The sequence below is a fragment of the Dysidea avara genome, chromosome 4 (assembly GCF_963678975.1).
Source record: "Dysidea avara chromosome 4, odDysAvar1.4, whole genome shotgun sequence".
NCBI lineage: Eukaryota > Metazoa > Porifera > Demospongiae > Dictyoceratida > Dysideidae > Dysidea > Dysidea avara.
Window position 1 is genome coordinate 46,687,933 of NC_089275.1, and position 21,349 is coordinate 46,709,281.

The 21,349-nt window shown below is 37.2% G+C and overlaps 1 protein-coding gene across 2 annotated transcripts in view; it reads left to right on the forward strand.

The window, feature by feature from the left end:
- LOC136254272 (uncharacterized) overlaps nt 1-21,349 on the forward strand; it is an 83,130-nt gene that overhangs the window by 7,253 nt on the left and 54,528 nt on the right. Inside the window, exons 1-4 of one of the 2 annotated variants that reach the window (XM_066046938.1) lie at nt 6,189-6,297; nt 11,414-11,624; nt 13,998-14,602; nt 20,033-20,088. In XM_066046938.1, the coding sequence (XP_065903010.1) occupies nt 11,424-11,624; nt 13,998-14,602; nt 20,033-20,088 (862 nt within the window). In that variant the 5' untranslated portion in view covers nt 6,189-6,297; nt 11,414-11,423. Of the gene's footprint in view, nt 1-6,188; nt 6,298-11,413; nt 11,625-13,997; nt 14,603-20,032; nt 20,089-21,349 lie in introns of those variants that run through there. The other variant, XM_066046939.1, reaches the window with a different exon arrangement.

Here is a 21,349-nt window from a genome sequence, read left to right on the forward strand (position 1 = left end):
AACTCTCTACAATGTGACTTCTTCTAGCTGAACTCTCTACAGGGTGACTTGTTTTTAGTTGATCTCTCTACAGGGTGACTTGTTTCTAGCTGAACTCTCTACAGGTGATTTGTTTGCAGCTGAACTCTCTACATGGTGGTTTCTTTGTAGCTGAACTCTCTACAAGGTAACTTCTTCTAGCTGATCTTTCTACAGGGTGATTTGTTTGTAGCTGAATTCTCTACAGGGTGATTTATTTGCAGCTTAACTCTCTACAAGGTGACTTCTTCTAGCTGAACTCTCTACAGAGTGATTGATTTTTTTTGCAGCTGAACTCTCTACATGGTGGTTTCTTTGTAACTTAACTCTCTACAGGGTGATTTGTTTGTAGCTGAACTCTCTACAGGGTGATCTGTTCATAGCTGAACTCCCTATAAGGTAACTTCTTCTAGCTAATCTTTCTACAGGGCGATTTGTTTGTAGCTGAGTTCTCTACAGCGTGATTTGTTTGCAGCTGAACTCTACATGGTAGCTTCTTTGTAGCTCTACAATGTTACTTCTTCTAGCTGAACTCTCTACAAGGTGACTTGTTTCTAGCTGATCTCTCTACAGGGTGACTTGTTTCTAGCTGAACTCTCTACAGGTGATTTGTTTGTAGCTGAACTCTCTACATGGTGGTTTCGTTGTAGCTGAACTCTCTACAAGGTAACTTCTTCTAGCTGATCTTTTTCACTGCATATTTGTTTGTAGCTGAGTTCTCTACAGGGTGATTTGTTTGCAGCTGAACTCTCTACATGGGAGTTTCATTGTAGCTGAACTCTCTACAATGTGACTTCTTCTAGCTGAACTCTCTACAGGGTGACTTGTTTCTAGCTGAACTCTCTACAGGTGATTTGTTTGTAGCTGAACTCTCTACAAGGTAACTTCTTCTAGCCGATCTTTCTACAAGGTGATTGAGTTTTTTGCAGCTGAACTCTTTACATGGTGGTTGCTTTGTAGCTGAACTCTCTAAAAGGTGACTTCTTCTAGCTGAACTCTCTACAGGATGATTTGTTTGCAGCTGGATTCTCTACGTGGTAGTTTCTTTGTAGCTGAACTCTCTACAATGTGACTTCTTCTAGCTGAACTCTCTACAGGGTGACTTGTTTTTAGTTGATCTCTCTACAGGGTGACTTGTTTCTAGCTGAACTCTCTACAGGTGATTTGTTTGCAGCTGAACTCTCTACATGGTGGTTTCTTTGTAGCTGAACTCTCTACAAGGTAACTTCTTCTAGCTGATCTTTCTACAGGGTGATTTGTTTGTAGCTGAATTCTCTACAGGGTGATTTATTTGCAGCTTAACTCTCTACAAGGTGACTTCTTCTAGCTGAACTCTCTACAGAGTGATTGATTTTTTTTGCAGCTGAACTCTCTACATGGTGGTTTCTTTGTAACTTAACTCTCTACAGGGTGATTTGTTTGTAGCTGAACTCTCTACAGGGTGATCTGTTCATAGCTGAACTCCCTATAAGGTAACTTCTTCTAGCTAATCTTTCTACAGGGCGATTTGTTTGTAGCTGAGTTCTCTACAGCGTGATTTGTTTGCAGCTGAACTCTACATGGTAGCTTCTTTGTAGCTCTACAATGTTACTTCTTCTAGCTGAACTCTCTACAAGGTGACTTGTTTCTAGCTGATCTCTCTACAGGGTGACTTGTTTCTAGCTGAACTCTCTACAGGTGATTTGTTTGCAGCTGAACTCTCTACATGATTGTTTCTTTGTAGCTGAACTCTCTACAAGGTAATTTCTTCTAGCTGATCTCTCTACAGGCCGATTTGTTTGTAGCTAAACTCTCTACATGATGGTTTCTTTGTAGCTGAACTCTCTACAAGGTGATTTCTTCTATAGCTGATCTTTCTACAGGGTGATTTGTTTGTAGTTAAACTCTCTACACGATAGATTCTTTGTAGCTGAACTCTCTACAAGGTGATTTCTTCTATAGCTGATCTTTCTACAGGGTGATTTGTTTGTACCTGAACTATCTACATGATGGTTTCTTTGTAGCTGAACTCTCTACAAGGTAACTTGTTCTAGCTGATCTCTCTACAGGACAATTTGTTTGTACCTGAACTCTCACATGATTGTTTCTTTGAAGCTGAACTCTCTACGAGGTGATTTCTTCTAGCTGATCTTTCTACAGGGTGATTTGTTTGTAGCAGAACTCTCTACAAGGAAACTTCTTCTAGCTGATCTCTCTACAGGGAGATTTGTTTGTAGCTGAACTCTCTATACATGATTTGTTTGCGGCTGAATTCTCTACATGATGGTTTCTTTGTAGCTGAACTCTCTACAAGGTAACTTCTTCTAGCTGATCTCTTTACAGGGTGAATTGTTTGTAGCAGAACGATCTACAAGGTAACTTCTTCTTACTTATCTTTCTACAGGGTGATTTGTTTGTAGCTGAACTTTTTACAAGGAAACCTCTTTTAACTGAGCTCTGTACAGGGTGAATTGTTTGTAGCTGAACTATCTACAAGGTAACTTCTTCTAGCTGATCTCTCTACAGGATGATTTGTTTGTAGCTGAACTATCTACAAGGTAACTTCTTCTAGCTGATCTCTCTACAGGGTGATTTGTTTGTAGCTGAATTCTGTATAGGTGATTTGTTTGCAGCTGAGCTCTTTACAGAATGGTTTCTTTGTAGCTGAACTCTCTACAAGGTAACTTCTTCTAGCTGATGTATCTACAGGGTCACTAGTTTGTAGCTGAATTCTCTACATGGTGGTTTCTTTGTAACTGAAGTATCTACAAGGTGACATCTTCTAGCTGATCTTTCAACAGGGTGATTTGTTTGTATCTGAACTCTCTACAAGAAATCTTCTTCTAACTGATGTTTTAACAGGGTGAATTGTTTGTAGCTGAACTCTCTACAGGGTGATTTGTTTGTAGCTGATCTCTATACAGGTTACTTATTTCTAACTGATCTCTTGAATTCTGTTCAGGGTGACTGCTCTATTAGGATGACTGCTCTATTAGAGTATCTCGATCTCGCACTTGCTACACCAAGTTGGATTTCGTGTTATAACTCCGTGGCTTTAAGTCTGATTCTTCTACACCATTGAAGAGCCTTTCTAAGATGATAACTCCATCTGTACAGCGATTTTGAAAGCATTACCCCAAGCGGTTTACCTGGTAGGCGTGGCAAGCATAATAATAATAATAATAATAAAATAAAAATATTAAAAATTAGCTAATCTCGATTGCGTAATTGTTACACACTGTTGATTTTTTCGCTGTATCTTCCTGGTTTTTAGCTCGATTTCTTTCAAACCACAAAAGGTTTGAGGTTCAATAGTTAACCTATTCACCCACCGATTTTCAGCTTCTTCCCATACGCGGTTTACCCTGTAGGCGTGACAACATATTGGTGTTATTTTTCGTGCATAATCGCTCATAACTCTTTGTCTGTTTATGGTATTCCAGCCAAAGTTGGTACCGAGATGCGCCTTTATACCCCCCTTCTGTGTGCCAAATTTCAAGGCAATCGGATAACGCGTTCGAGTTTTATAGCAGTTTTTGTAAGTGTGCGACAAGAAAAAGAAAAATAAGAAGAAGAAGAAGAAAAAAAACGAAGAAACTCAGCCAATTTTTGAAGTCGCATATCTCGGGAACGCGCGAAGCGATTTCGCTCAAATTTGGAATGTAGAGTGCTGCAGTTGGGGGGCATGTCCACAGCAAAAATCGTCTTGTTTCATCAAGGAAGCACAGAGCTACGGAGGTGCGAAAATTGCGTTTTCTTTCTTCCTGTCAATATACTCACGGGTGTTACGCGCCGGCTTCTTGGGCCGCACGACACACTACCGTGTGTCTTGATCCTCAATTTCTCAACATGCTAGCAATCTCAACATAATTTGTAATGAACAACATGGCTTTTGTAAAAATCACTCATGCCGTCATGCGAGACTCAACTACTCGAAACTGTTAACAACTTATTTGCATCTCTAAACTTTTATTAGACTTCTCGAAAACTTTTTATAAATTGTCTTATCCACATTTACTGCACAAACTGTCCTACTATGGAATTACAGGTCCTTTACTCAATTGGATAAGTGACTTTTTAAAAGATAGAGTGCAACAAGTATTATTACATAATGACAGAATCCAGTTTTGTAATGTTTTATCAGGGGTGCCGCAAGGCTCAGTATTAGGTCCTTTGCTTTTCCTTCTTATTATAAACAATCTCCCTAGTAATGTTACCTCTAAAATTAGACTCTACGTCAATGACGTAATTTTGTATAGAGAGATTCACAGTGCAGAAGATATTATTAGACTACAGAAAGACTTGGACATCATTGCTCAGTGGGCCCACACGTGGCTAATGAAACTTAATTTGATTAAGTGTGAACACCTGACTATTACAAATAAGAAAAACCCTATAAATTCAACATACAATATCAACAGTCATCATCTCCTCTCTAAAGTCAATTCTACCAAATACTTAAGAGTCATCTTTACTCACAACTTGTATTGGCATGATCACGTTGTTGCCATTTGTAATAAAGCAAACTCTACATGTGCATTTTTGCAAGAAAACCTCAGACAATGCTCTCCTACTATTAAATCGCTTGCTTACCTCACTTACGTATGACCAATTTTGGAGTATGCCTCTACTGTATGGTCCCCTTATGTAAGAACTGATATTGCGAGACTAGAAATGGTCCAACATAAGGCTGCTCGTTTTGTCTTCAACAGATTCTCGGCATACTCCAGTGTGACCTCCATGTTGTCTCAATTAAACTAGCAATCACTTGAAGTAAGAAGAACTAATGCCATCATCACCATGTTTTACAAAGTTATCATTAATCTTATTTGTATTGACTTCTCATGATCTCACAAGATCTCCAACCAGTATTGTCATCTACCCGGGGCTACCTTAAAAGATTCATCAGTTTACTTACTAGTATTATCGTTATTTTCTCCCACATTCAATTTGACTTAGGAAATCACTACCTACTAACTTAACTATAGTGCACCTGACTTAAACACATTTTGTCATGCACTTCATCTTTATAGAGAACAGCAATTTTAAGTTTACATCTTTTCACATGCACACAACACTCAATTATGAGGTATGTGCATTAAACAAATTAAATTAAACCAAAAGATTCACTGCTCATGGTTAATTACATCTGGTAACTTTGCCACTTAAAATTGTTGCGAAAACAGCCATACAATTCTGTTGGGTTTGTTTTTAGTGCTGTACACTGGTGTCCAATTAACTGGTGATTATTGGTGTTTTCTAGGTCAGCCAATAACTGGTGAAGAAACCTTTAAACTGGTTATTGCCCACCCACTTGGTAGACCATAAATTACCCCTGCTGACAAGTGTTAACATCATAACATAACCTCAAAGAATGTGTAAATATGTGATTGTAACAACTGTTATTGCAAGACAGGATGTTGATGGTCACTTTGGTACCACCCTAAACCTTCCAGCAGGCTTGTTGAGTTGTATTATGTCTGCCAATATACAAACAAACCAATTAACTGGTTATTGCCAAGTATTGGTAGGCAATTAACTGGTGACAAAAATTTTGTAGGTGTACAGCACTATTCGTATTAATGTTGTACAAATAAAGTAGCGCCATTAGTTTGGTGATGCTGTAGCTAAGCGGATCTGATTGAATCGATGTTGTGACGTAAACATTGCACTTATGTAACACGTAAACGTCATCCAATAAACATTCCAGAGCTCAAACATTTTGTACAGAGTTTCACCAGACCCTCTTTTAGGGTCGAGTGCGTCGAGCCTAAAGCTACGTACGCCCTTCAGCTACCAAATCAAATCTCGAGCAATTTCACCCACGCAAGTAATACTGATCAGCAGGATAGTACACAATGATTAGGGGAGTCTGTATTCCGCAGAATACGGAATAACGAATTAGCAGAATTACGGAATAAGCAAAAATTACATTCTAAATATTTTGCTATTGATTATAACCTCTATAACATTTTAATATACATTCCTCACCTCGTAGAGAACATAATTACGATGGAACCGATCCTTGGGGCGATCTTTAAATAGGATATGTACAAAGATATTCACTCTAGAACAATCTAACTAAGCCATTTCACTACACAATCGCTAGAAAACTAGAAGTTCTTTGTGCTATACTTACTCATACCAGCTGTCACACACGAGTAACCGCCTGAATTTATTAGAGTGATTTACGAAGTGTTAGAGCCGAGGTTGGGGCTCTAATGTTGGGAGCTGAAAGTAGTATTATTCTCCGAATTTATTTGAAACACTTTAGGAAATGGTAACAGAGTTATAAGAAAGGTCAGATTATTCCATGTATGCAGGGTAGCTACCTAGGGGGTGAATTGTTTTGTCCTAAACTCTTCGGCCAGTTAGCTAGCTGCTCGTGTGTGACAGCTGGTATGAGCAAGTATAGCACAAAGAACTTCTAGTTTTCTAGCGATTCTGTAGTGAAGTGTATTTAACAGTAGTTTAGCTTAGTTAGATTGTTCTAGAGTGATTATCTTTGTACATATCCTATTTAAAGATCGCCCTGAGGATTGGTGCCATCGTGATTGTGTTCTCTACGAGGTGAGGAATGTATATTAAAACGTTATAGAGGCTATAAACCATAACAAAATATTTAGAATGTGATTTTTGCTTATTCCATAATTCCGCTATTCCGTATTCCGCAGAATACAGGCTCCCAACGATTAGCTAGCTAAGGCCTACTCATGCTAATTGTCATCATAATCAGTGCCATGCTAGCAAAACTTGTGACAACAGGCATGAAATCGTATTCTAGCATGGCATTCTCTCAAACATCGGCAATATAATAACAAGATTAAAATTATTCTACAACATTATTTACTCATCATCAGTTCTTAAAATTCCTGGCTATTTATTTATTTATTATTTGCTTTACAGCATACATACAAGTTCCATAGGCGTAGGAAGCGGAGGACTGTGGGGGATATAGCCCCCACAGTAATTTGGCTAGCCATTTGAAGTTAATTCTAAGTGCTCAACAATCTACCTACCACCGGTACCAACAATTCAGATTACTATATAATTATTTTTCTAACCAATCAGCAATCCATCAAGTAGTTATGAAACTATCTACCTGTAGACCCAATTCCTCAGACACTTTAGAGTGACGATTGTGATAAGTGCCTCTAAAATTAATTTTCGTGTTCAGTAGTGTTGTTTGTATGGACATAAAGGTAATCTACACAAGAATGTATACACTACTGGCATGCTAAAAATACTCTGAAATTCAATTTCAGAGCATTAGTTTTAACTTTTTTCTTGGGGCATGCAGACCCCCCAGTTTAGCAGGCTTTCTCACTGCTTTGCATATTCAACCATCATTTTATCTTTACCACTGCCTAGCCCCCTAACCACGAGGTGCTAGCTACGCCTATGACAACAATATATGTGACCGGATCTGCGAAAACCCGACACAATCGTGCAAGCCTAAATTTTCAGTATAAAGCATTGAATACAATGGGTAAAATGCTTGCATATTATTGAAAAAATTCTGTAAATTTTGTGAACACGTCTTTCTTAGTGAAGGAGAGGCCTAACAACAAAACCCTGGGTATCACCTTATTCACCTGCTCAAGAGGAGTTGGAGAATCTTTGTTTCATTGCAGTAGACCCAAGGATACGGAAGTTATGAGCGTTTGTTTACATCATGTCGAAGCGATCGATTTTTCTTCACAGATTTTGCCTTTGTTTACAATGAAGAAGGGTTAGTAAAGGAAAAACCTACCCAGTAATTGATTCCCCTGTTCATGGCGAACATGATGGTGAAAATTGTAGCTCCATACCTTGATTCATTGGTAAGTTACAATCATTTTTGTACTTTGTAGGGCTGTAACTCCTAAAGCTATTGGCATACGACGCTGAAACTTTGCCAGAGGGTACACTTGGCTAAGTAGATTATAAATATTTAATAAACAGGAATTTGAAAAATGCACGATTGTGTCGGGTTTTCGCAGATCCAGTCACATATTATGTACAGTATTATAGTAGTCGTTAAGATCTAGTGTATGCTGAAGGTCTACAGTGCATGGCCAGGAGTAAGTAGTAATATAGTATTTATTAAGATTAGTTATACTGTAGGGCGAATTATTTTCGAGGATAAAAACATTTTGAAGATTTCGCAGATAATTTGTAAATTACGAAAATAAATATCCTAGAAATTCTGTTCTGTTGAAATCTCGGTTGAAACTGCCGCAGCGAAAGTTTTGTTGTCTAGGTGGTGATGAAAATTAATGGCTCTATCAAAATGCTTCGAGTGAAAGGTCAAGACTCCTTTTCCATCACCTACGATAGTTATACTGCTCAAATGCAACGTCGATCGTCTTGTGTGATTTTTTTTGCTAATTAGCTAAAGGGCAGGGCATTCATTTCATTCTCGAGTTTCCAAACGAAACAGGATGGTTCAACGCCCTTTAATTAGCGAGTTTTAAAAATCACTTGCTGATCACATTTCTTTTATTGAATTTGATTTATCTGGTATTGCCACCTTACTAAATGATCTCGATCCCACCAAGTCTTCAGGTCCTGACCGGATCCTTACCAAACTACTAAAAGTTCTAGCAACTGAGGTATCTCCTTATCTCCAGCTACTTTTTTCTGCCTCCTTAAATAAATGTACAGTACCATCAGAATGGAAAAAGACATTAACTGCCCACTGTTCTAAAAGGAAACAGAAAGGATCCATCAAATTATCAGCCAGTGTCTCTTACTAGCATCTGTAATAAAGTCATGGAACATATTATATACGTACAGCAATATCATGTCACACATAGAATCAAATAATATCTTGTCAGACATGCAATTTGGATTTCAGAAACGGCGCTCTGCTGAGTTACGGTTGTTGCAAACAATCCATGATCTAGCTTACGATTTAAATCAAAAAAGCCAAACAGACATGATTTTACTTGATTTCATTAAAGCTTTCGATAAAGTATCGCACCGTCACTTACTTCTAAAAGTAAACTATTATGGAGTTAGAGGTAATATACTAAACTGGATCACGTCTTTCCTGACTGGATGTACTCAGAGTGTTGTGTGTGGTGGATGCACCTCCACCCCCTGTAATGTTTTAAGTGGAGTCCCACAAGGCTCTGTACTAGGTCCTCTGTTATTTCTTATACGTATATGTGACCGAATTTTGGAAAATCACCCACATGGACGCATTTGACACCTAAAATATTGAATGATCAAAAAACAAACTTTATAGTGGAAATCTACTTGTGAATAGTTGTAAGTCATTCTCAATACCTTAAATTACTAGAAAATTATTGAAATATTTTTAAAACTGTGTCCTGCTCTTATTAGCAACTCACTAAACAGGAAAATTCTAACTATTTCATGTGCCCATAAGGGTGATTTTCCAAAATTCAGTCACATATATAAATGATGTTGTACAGGAATTAAGTTCTATTTGTCGCTTATACGCTGATGACTGCATACTATTTAGGAGAATTGACAGTTTTAAGATAATCTGCAAATTTTGGAACTGTGGGAGAAAAAGTGGAAAACGTCTTTCGACATGGATAAATGTATGGTTATATCAATAACAAATCCCAATACTGTAATTACACCCTTCATGGAAAACAACTTACTATGGTCGTGTGTGCCAAATATCTGGGGGTATCAAGTGACTCCAAGCTATCTTTTAACCGGCACATGGACAATGTGTGCAAAAAGGCAAACTCTGTATTAAGTTTTAGTAAGGAGAAATTTCACAAACTGCTCACATAAAATCAAAGAAGATCTGTATCTTACATACGTCAAATCCACTTTGGAATATGCAGCTACAGCTTGGGCACCTTACAGCAGACAGTCAATTAACAAACTGGAGTCTGTACAAAGATGAGCAGCTTGTTTTGTGATGCATGATTATTACCAAACTAGCAGTGTATCAAACATGCTATTACGTCTTAATTGGAATACCATGGAAACACACTTCAAACATCTAAGACTTCTAATGTTGCACAAAATTATTCATAGTAACGTGGATGTCTCACTACGTAGCTATATAACATATAGAACAAGGCATACTAGGGGCAGTGACCTTATACAGCCAGACACAGCTATTGACACATACAAGTACAGCTTCTTTCCTATTTCAATTCGATTATGGAACAATCTACCTAGAGATACTATAAGTTGTAACAATTTAGATACTTTTAAGGAACGTTTAAATAACACTACATTATAACTTAACCTAATTATTACACCTATTGTAACATACTCACTCATGTGAGTTCTACAATTATTACCTATAAATAATAATAATTATGGACTCCGTTAATGATTGCACACTGCTTATAGGGGTCCATACGTAGACGTAGCTAACTGGAATTACTCGTAATAATAATCATAATAATTTTAGTTAGCAGCATTGTAAATGTGGTGCCCTCGGATCACTAGCTACAAAATTGATCACACATCTCGAGAAAGTAGTTGGTACCCGTTACATAGAGTAACTCATCTAATATTGGACAGGCTTCAAAATCGGATGTGATTACTTGAGCTACAACATGAATTTTTGAATAACTTATATCTTCAGATAATTCAAGGCTGTGGGACTTTGGACACCAAGTATCAGCTTTCTCGGCTTCTTTGTCTGCAGGTGGCAGCAGCCCTCCAATGTCATTTCCAATTAATATGTATATTCCGGAAAAAGTCGATTCACGGACACCCACAGTTCACAAATCAGACTTACATCCAATCAACAGTTTTATATGTTCATGTTGTACATCATCTTGTATACTTTCTAAATATCCCCATCCTTTAAATCACGAATTACAAATAAAATAAAATGAGACATCACTGGAGTAATAATTGCACCATGAATTTAAGTTTACGGAAGTATATGGTACACATTTTCCGTATACTTAATCAAGTTTCCGTATACTTAAATTTATGGTGCGATGATTACTCCAGTGACGTCTCATTTTATTTGATTTGTAATTCGTGATTTAAAGAATTTGATTAAATAAACTGGGGATATTTAGAAAGTAGATGAGTTGATATATAACATAAACATATGGGTGGTGATAAGGATCTTGTGCAATATATAACTGTACATTTACTAACAACTTAAGTTCAATGTTAGTAAATGTACAGTGATTTGTTGCACAAGATCCTTATCACCACTCACTCATGACTACACACTACACAGTCACGTCCTAGATATATCTGATCAACATATGTACCTAGGAGTCTTAATTCATAAATCACTGTCTTGGTCACCTCGCATATCAAATGTTGTCACTAAAGCATCTAGAACACTCAATTTGTTAAAACGCAATCTAAACAAATGTTCAAAACAAGTTAAAGAATCATCTTATCTAACAATAGTCATACAACAATTAGAGTATGCATGCATCACCAAATAATTATCTTTTCTATGCAGAATATTAAACATGGGTGCTATTGAATATCAAGTGGATAAAGTGACAAGTAACTATAAAAGGATACTTGAAATACTTTTTGTGAGCTTTGTTTGTGGAATTATCTTCATTTGTTTTTGCATCCCAATCATCATTTATGCTACTAGCAGTGATGTTACTCCAATAGCAGACCTTGAAATCGATGATCTTGACATAGATAACTGTTCTCAACAGGTTAGTAGAGAATATGAATGTGACTATCTAAAAGTTTGTGCCAATTGCCTATATGTATACTACTGACACATTCAGGTTGAGTTAGCTATTTAGTCAATATAATTGGGCACATTTGGACTAATTAAACAAATTAAATGCAAAATTTAGATGCAATAGGCCATTAAATGCAATAGGCCATCATTTTGACAGACACTGGATACTATGAAAATTGCATGGAAATTAGTTTCAGACTGTCAATGTCATGATTATTTTCAGGTCACTTGTTGCTAGATACACAATCCAAACATTTACTTTTGGCCCCAAAGAATCCCTTATAGTACCAGTAGTGCATGTAGCTAGACTTTCAGTAGGGCCTAGCTAGGGCAGCTGCATGGGTTTCATGATATATACTAAGTTTGAACACAAAATGATCAATAAAGCACACCAAAAGTAAAATCTTTATAAAGGCTCCACTTCTTAAATTTCATGACGTAAGGTGTACTAACTATGTGGTGCTATACATAGAGAGTATAGGGTCATGATTCTCCAACACAGTTCACATAGTTATATATAATTATGCTCTAAATACAAACATTAGCTTTTGCTACAGTAAATCTAGGCCTTGCTACCACCTGAGTCTTTTTACAAACATCTAATTATATATACATATATATATATGTGTATGTGTATGTGTACGCTGAAAAGTTGTCTGTCTGTCTGTCATTATTCCTTTGGCATCAAACGATTTTCTTGCCAGCTGATGCCACTATTGAAGCATTTGTTGTACCAAACGAGCACTCATCATCTAAGAATTATCTCACTTTTAAATGAAGCTTCTAACTGCCGTTGTTCATCATTTACAGTGCAATTAGTACAAGGGTGTAGGCAAAAAATTGCTTAAACTTTTTCTGTAAATTGCTTGCATGCAAACCACAAGTAAACACCTATACCAGTCAATGCATACATGCCTTTTATAAAACAGTTTTTATACCTTCCCGTTAATGTTAGAGAGTATTATTACATGCATGGCGTGCATGACAGGTACTATACTACTATAAATTACATCATCATCTGTGTGGTAATACTATTTACCTTAGCTTGCTACACACAGCTCTGCTGTTAGTCCATCATGCACAATACATACATAAAATTAATGGTACTTAAGTCTAATGCTTGATTCCCATTACATTAAATTTATATAGTTAATGTGGAGATGATACACATAGGGCAATTTTAAGCTTAGTGTGTAACATATACATGTACAATATGGCTAGTCCTGCACTGTAAGGCAGGTACCAATGCTATGGTCATTTCTTTTTGATGTCAGTGAGTTAAAAGTCATTAAATAATGTTACAGGTATTGCCTGCATAATATAGGACAAGTAGCTACATGTACACACCTGTGTGGTAACATAATGAATACAGGCTCATGTACTTTAAAAGTGCTATATCACCATGCATGTTGTGTGACTACATGGTGCTGATATTAAATTTTAATGCTTTGACTTTTAGTTAGTGTGGACATGGTCCTGCACGTAGGGCAGGTACCAATGCTAGTATTGACTAAAAGTAACATTAGATACATCAAAAATATATTATTATAGCCATAATCCACCCTGGTTTGTAAAGTGATGACATTTTAATTATAATAAGTACTACCTCAAGTGGTCTACCCCTATACCGTACCACTGGGTTTCCTTTCATGACTCTCTCCCATTGCACATGTACATGTCCTCTGCAGTGCTTAAATGCTTGCTAAATACTTATCAAAACTGAATTAAAGACGAACAGAGAAGTTTCATACTTTTATTACAAAGTGCACAATTCACACTTGTGAATGCATCAAGTAAAAATCAGGAATTATTCACACCCAATATTTTTTCTCTTTATTTAATAATATCACTACACAAGGCATTAGCTACATAGTATTAAGTTTTGATGCAAATTTAATGTAATAATTGATGGCATCAAGTAAAATTTTGACTGCGTACATATTTTTTATTGAAATTCTTTATCAAAATACAAATGGCAACAACTTTCATATGCTATAGTGCACACACTTGAAATAACATTCAACAGCTTTGCTACATCATTTACAGCAAGGTGCCATTTAGTTTTTGTTGATAGGACCAACCATTCCAAAGGTATGAATATGTGAAAACAATGTATGAAAGTCGAGGTAATGAAGGACCAATTAACTTCAAGAACTTGTTCTCGGGATTTCTAATACGTGTTTTATTCCTGAAATTTACTTGATGCGTTCACACTTATGTATTTTTGAGTATGCTGTTCTACAATTATTTAGTACAAAAATTGACTTGAAATACCTGTACACTTTGGTTGTCACGTATGGTTTATGATCACCGGTGATTAATATATGTCATTTCATTATAGCCATTTCATTTGTCAAGATATGATGGGAATTGTTCTCACTATGATGGTGTGTGCAGTCATTCTTTGAAACTCTTAACAAATACTAACAGCACTCTTATCACTATGTCTAACAATGATGTAGAAGAAGAGCAAATCTTGGAGTTTCTTGATTTGTTAAAAATGTTTTCTAGTTCAATTAGTGAAAAATGCTCTGCCACTGTGATGTTATTCATTTGTCAATATGTATACCCTCCATGTGACAGTAATGGTAGTCCACTATTAATAAATAGAGAACAATGTGTTAACATTCGTGATGACGTGTGTGCTATTGAGTGGAAGATTGCTATGAATATGGAGCAGGGGTCATTGTTGCCAGATTGTAAGGGATTTGGAGAGGAGAATAACTCTAGTTCAGTTGGAACAATCAGAAATGATTCTGTGTCTCTTGACTGTCACTACCAATTTGATGAGTACTGTGGTGTATGTCTGCCATTGTGTGGAAAATTTTCACAATATCGTGTCCAGACCAAACTTGCTACAAGAGGCCTTAATATATTTTCTGCTGTATTGGAACTTGTAGGTGGAATCATCTTTTTAATTGCTTCCATAATTAGAAGAAAAGAAATGTAAGTATCATGACTATAAATATATACACTAACCTATGCAACACTTGGGAACACACACACGCACACCCACACACACACCCACACACACACACACACACACACACACACATACACACACACACACACACACACACACACACTCAATTCCATCCTCTTCTGGACATTTCAAAAGCATTTAACAGATTCTCCATGGTCACCATATTTCTATCGGGAGTTCTATAGATTGAACAAACTATTACGGACTGGTGGTTGTTAATGTAAGTTTGCTTGTAACTATTTAATTCAGTAGGAGAGTCTATATGAATATCATTACAGGTGATACCATTTTGACATGCTATAAGTACATCTCCAAAACCATCTGCTCTATCTTTATGAAATATTCTATATCCACTTGGAAAAATTCTGAGTTTAAAATGTCTGGAAAGAGCCATGTTTCAGAAATGATCATAACATCAGGTTGTATATAACTCATCTATCATAGTGCTCAAAATTGCTTTCTTGTTTTTGAAATACTTTGAGTATTTAAGACAATTAAACTAAGAGATTGATTATCAGTGATGTGGGAAGATCTAGTATCACTGAAATTTATATAATCAAAAGTAGTTCTACAAAATAATTCTGATGTACAGATCTGAGGGTCTCTCCTCTGCACCATCTACCTGTGTTTTGTTTTGAATTGATTTCCAGATTAGTTACATTTAGTTAATTCGGAGCACAGTTCCTTCCTTGTTTACTTCCCGTTCCCGTAGGGTAAGATCAGGGGTAATGAATATACGCCTTAAATGTTTTTAAGTAGAGGGTAACTTGAGCTTTTTGACATTTCGCAGTATTGCAGCTTTTTCTTCTTCTGTCTCAACAGTAATCTTCAGGAGTCTCGGTTTTGGGCCACCCTTTTTCCCTAGTGTAATAGCATTAGAAATGTGGGGTTGGAGTTCAAGCTGGGAGCTTAATTAGTGTATCTCGAATGTTAACTATATCTTGCTCCTTGCAGTTTGTGCCTGATCTGCACTATATTCTGCCATGTTATGAACTATAAGGTTCAATCTACGTTTCTGTTTTTCTTTTCCTCATTATTAATGGATGACACTGCATTTCTAAGCTCATCTGGAGTAGGTGGTTGTGTTTGGTCAGGTAATTGTGCCTAGACTGAGTTGTGCAGAGGAGCTCTCTGATGAATGTTGTAAACTGGGGTGGGAAGCTGCTGCATATGTAGGACTTTTGTGCAGATCGTTCAAGAAAGTTGTGACGATTTGATCTGCTTTTGTAGTAAAGATTGTTGTTGGAGATTAAGTCCTTAACTTGAGAGGTTGCACCACTTAACTGGACTTTCAATTCATTACTGGTTGAGGTAAGATTGTAAGAACAAACTGTATTAAACGTATTCTTTATTGATCGGAATCATTTTTCAAGTCCATTATCTAGCTTAGAATAGGTCTGGTAGAGTAATAAAGCTTCCATAACCTGGGGCAAGCAATGACTATAAAAGGCAACATTTTGGTATTCGAATGCCAAATGTTGTTAGGTCAGTTTCATTAATGTTAGCACATGAACTATGTTCCCATTCTAGGCACCAATCACAACAAATACAATTACAATCTTCAGGAACTAATTCACTACATTACACATAAACATATCCAACTTTTGCAGACTTATCTGAAGCCTTTTCAGGCATACTGTTAGGCGACCTTGGGCTCTTCAGCGGCATGCCTCCAGTTAGTGCTCACTGCTCACCCCACCTGACTGAGACGAGTCCTGAGAATAAAACGAGTGACAAAAAAAGCCTTTTTTAAGACGATAATCTCGCCTTGTTGGCTTGTTGGGTACTGTTTCCAGTTCTGAATCAAATGCCATGGTACAACAGTGTAAAAATAAATTTTAGATTTATGTCACTATGAAAATGTATACAGTATATGTTTGATTTGGCTTATCAAACTGTTTCTCAGCCCCAAGCTGTGCCTTTAAATCCCCATATCATGCAAAGGGGTACATCACTTGTATATGTATATATATATATCTAATCAAAAACAGCCAAGCTGTAAAAAAAGGTGTGGCCCCCAAAAAAGCCCATGGTGAAAAAAGATGTGAAATCCAAGGTGGCGGCCAAGAAATGGCTGTGATGGTAGGTTAATGGTAAAAATTTTAATAATGACAATTCAGGTGAATTTTGTGCCAAGACCAGGCAGCACCAAAATTCACCTGAATTGTCGTTATTAAAATTTTTACCATTAACCTACCATCACAGCCATTTCTTGGCCGCCACCTTGGATTTCACATCTTTTTTCACCATGGCCTTTTTGGGGGCTGCACCTTTTTTTACAGCTTGGCTGTTTTTGATTAGATATCACTTCTTTTTGTATTTGTATACTGCAAAGCCGGCCTATGGCTGGCTTTGGAGCTTTTTTAACCAATGTGTTTTTTTATTTACCACAGGAAGAAGAAAAGAACTTACAGAAGATTTTAATACTTCAATTAGTTTTGATTTTATTAGTATTTATACAAATTATATACATATATTTATTACATGCCCATTATTCCCCACAGGATATTTTTTAGCAGCTGATCTCTCTACTGGGTGACTTAAAATATAGCTGAACTATATACAGGATGGTTTCTTTGTAGCTGAACTCTCTACAAGGTGACGTCTTCTAGCTGATTTCTCTACTGGATGATTTGTTTCTAGCTGAACTCTCTACAGGTTATTTGTTTGCAGCTAAACTCTCTACATCCATGGTGGTTTCTTTGTAGCTGAACTCTCTACATGATGGTTTCTTTGTAGCTGAACTCTCTACAAGGTGACTTCTTTTAGCTGATCCCTCTACAGGGTGATTTGTTTGCAGCTGATCTCTTTACGTGGTGATTTCTTTGTAGCTGAACTCTCTCCAAGGTGACCTCCTCTAGCTGATCTCTCTACAGGGTGATTTGTTTCTAGCTGAACTCTCTACAGGTGCTTTGTTTGCAGCTAAACTCTCTACATGGTGCTTTCTTTGTAGCTGAACTCTCTACATGATGGTTTCTTTGTAGTTGAACTCTCTACAAGGTGACTTTTTCTAGCTGAACTCTATACAGAGTGATTTGTTTGCAGCTGAACTCTCTACATGATGGTTTCTTTGTAGCTGATCTCTCTATAAGGTGACCTCTTCTAGCTGAACTCTTTACATTGTGTCTAGTTTCTAGCTGATCTCTCTACAGGGTGATTTGTTTGCAGCTGAAATCCCTACAGCGTGATTTGCTTGTAGCTGAACTCCTTACATTGTGTCTAGTTTCTAGCTGATCTCTCTACAGGGTGATTTGTTTGTAGCTGATCTCTCTACAAGTTGATTTGTGTGTAGCTGATCTCTCTGCAGGTTAATTTGTTTGTAGCCGATCTCTCTACAGGGTAATTTGTTTGTAGCTGAACTATCTATAAGGTGATTTGTTTGTACCTGACCTCTCTGCAGGTTAATTTGTTTCAGCTGAACTCTCTACAGGGTGATTTGCTTGTAGCTGATCTCTCTACAAGTTGATTTGTGTGTAGCTGATCTCTCTGCTGGTTGATTTGTTTGTAACTGATCTCTCTACAGGGCAATTTGTTCGTAGCTGAACTCTCTATAAGGTGATTTGATCTCTCTGCAGGTTGATTTGTTTGTAGCAGAACTCTCTAAAGGGTGATTTGCTTGTAGCTGAACTCCTTACATTGTGTCTAGTTTCTAGCTGATCTCTCTACAGGTTGATTTGTTTGTAACTGAAATCTCAACAGGGTGTATTGCTTGTAGCTGAACTCCTTACATTGTGTCTAGTTTCTAGATGATCTCTCTACAGGGTGATTTGTTTGTAGTTGATCTCTCTGCACGTTGATTTGTTTGTAGCTGAACTCTCTACAGGGTGATTTGTTTGTAGCTGATCTCTCTACAAGTTGATTTGTGTGTAGCTAATCTCTCTGCAAGTTGATTTGTTTGTAGTCGATCTCTCTACAGGGTAATTTGTTTGTAGCTGAAGTGTCTATGAGATGATTTGTTTGTAGCTGATCTCTCTGCAGGTTGATTTGTTTTAGCTGAACTCTCTACAGGGTGATTTGTTTCTAGCTTATCTCTCTACAGGTTGATTTGTGTGTAACTGATCTCTCTACAAGCTGATTTGTTTGTAGCTGATCTCTCTGCAGGTTGATTTGTTTCTAGCTGATCTCTCTACAAGTTGATTTGTTTGTTGCTGATCACATTGATTTGTTTGTAGCTGAACTCTCTGCAAAGTGTTTTGTTTGTAGCTGATCTCTCTACAGGGTAATTTGTTTGTAGCTGAACTCTCTGCACAGTGACTTGTGTGTAGCTGAATTCTCTAGAGAGTGATTTAATTGTAGGTGAACTCTCTATAGGGTGCATGACTCGTTTATAGCTGAACTCTCTTCAGTGTGACTTGTAATGTTCTGAATCTCTACAGTGATATAATTGTAGCTTAACTCTCCACAGGGTGACTTGCTTCTTGCTGAACTGTCTATAAGATTAACTGTTTGCAGCTGAAGTCCCTACAGAATAACTTGTAATGTAATAGAATTCTATAATGGAGTAAATAAATTAGCTGAATGGTCTATTAGGGTGACTGTTCTATTAGAGTATCTCGATCTCGCATTTGCTACACGGAGTTGGCTTTCGAATCATAACTCAGTGGTTTGTACCAATTCTTCTATACTACTGCAAGGACTTTCTATGAAGATTATTCCAGCTATACACCGATTTTCAGCTCATTGCTTTTAGCGGTTTGCCTAGTAGGCGTAAAAACTAATACTTTTTTATTACTAAAAATCGATCCCATAATTGTGACACAGGTTGGGTTTTGTGTCATATCTCCGTGGTCTTAATCTCGATTCCTTTCAAACCACCAAAAGGCATTCCTACGATGGTTACTCCATCTACATAGCAATTTTCAACTCATTCCATGAAGCGGTTTACCCTGTAGGCGTGACAACAAATCGATCTTGTTTTACGCGAATAATCGGTCATAACTCCTGAACCATTCTTCGGATTTGCACCAAATTTGATGCTAGGATTCGCCTTTGGACTTCCTTTCTGTGTGCCAAATTTCAAGGCGATCGGAGCATACATTTGCGTTTTATAGCATTTTTTGCAAGTGTGCGAAAAGACGAAGGGAAAAAAACGAAGAAAAAAAAACTTTGGCCGCTCATATCTCGGAAATGGCTTGAGCGATTTCCTTCAAAATTGGAATGTAGACTCCCCTAGCTGGCGGACAACTCTGCAGCAAATTTGGTTTCAATCGGATAAGGTACCACCGAGATACAAAAGTGTGAAAATGACGTTTTCTTTCTTCCTGTTAATGTTTTTTTTTTCTTCCTGTTAATATACTCACGGTGTGGCGCGCCGGCTTCTTGGGCCGCACGACACACTACCGTGTGTCTTGATATATATTATATATACTGTACATGTATATCACATATTACAGGTTGGTTTATCCTCAAGTGCTAGAAGTGTGTCACGTCATTAGTGCTATGATCCTTTGTAAGTATACGTATATTGATGCTTATACAAATTCAATGTACATCAAGACTCATGGTTGAGTTGTGCCATTATGACAGTTTAAAAGCATGCAACACAGTGTATCCAACCAGACTTCTCCATATATATCCTCTCAAACCAAGACAACTGCTTGCCAACATAGTTACTTTCCTCGAACCATCAAGCAATGGAATAACCTACCAAACTCTATTATTGAAGCAGAATCTTTAGGACAATTTAATAATTATATTCTTGTTGTAACTAACTTTTACTTTCTGAGGGTTTACCCCTCCTGGATGTAACCAGCTGTATTATGCTGTCTTTCCAGTAAATAATCATAATCATAATCATAACCCATACAAACAAATGTGACCATTGTTATGAACTGTTTATGTGTTGCAACAACAGTTTTTCAATCCTCACCACAATTTGTGTAACATTTAGGAAGTTTTGCACCTCAATTCTTGGCTTTACAACAAGCTGTTTACTTGACATCGAGTTGAAAACTTTTCATACATCCATGATCTCAGGTATTTAAAATGGTAAATATCACTTGAATTGTCATATGCATGAAAATTGCAAAACTGTTGCTACATTAAAACAACTTGGCTAATCCTTATTTTTTGTGAGGTGTGCCCATTTTACTTTCTTGCCCCTGCAACTCATTACTGTGAGCCTTGATAACCTACTTGTATAGAACTATTAAATTGTCTCTTGAAAGTACTTAGCATGGAAACTGTGACGGTATAAACACATTTTAAAGGGAGTTTGTTTCATGCAGTTATCAATTACTCTTTGACTAAGTACATAGGCTAGTACGGTAGTACTGTATATTAGCGTTAGGATTTTCTGGCCACCCAGAAACCAGCTTCACTTTTCCTTCAAGATAGTTTGGCAGCATTGGTGAGGTATAAATAAGGATCCCAAACCCTTCCAACAAGTTTTGACATGAAATTTAAATTTTTAATTTTCTACTAACTGACTGCCTGCCTGCCCACCCGCCTGACCGACCGACCGACTGACTGACTGACTGATGCCTCCAGCCAAACTCAACAATGTATAAGGCTACAGGCTTGATTTATTCACTATTTGATGTTGCTTTGTCCCATTCGAGATGTGCCTTTTCACCGACCATAGTAGGTACAATACATGAGTGCATCATGGATTCTTTTCGCTGACAATGCAAGGTGTCAACTCAATTTGTGAAAGTGTGATATGACTTCCCCGTGAATAGCTGCCATGCTTCTCACCTGCATTGTCTGTA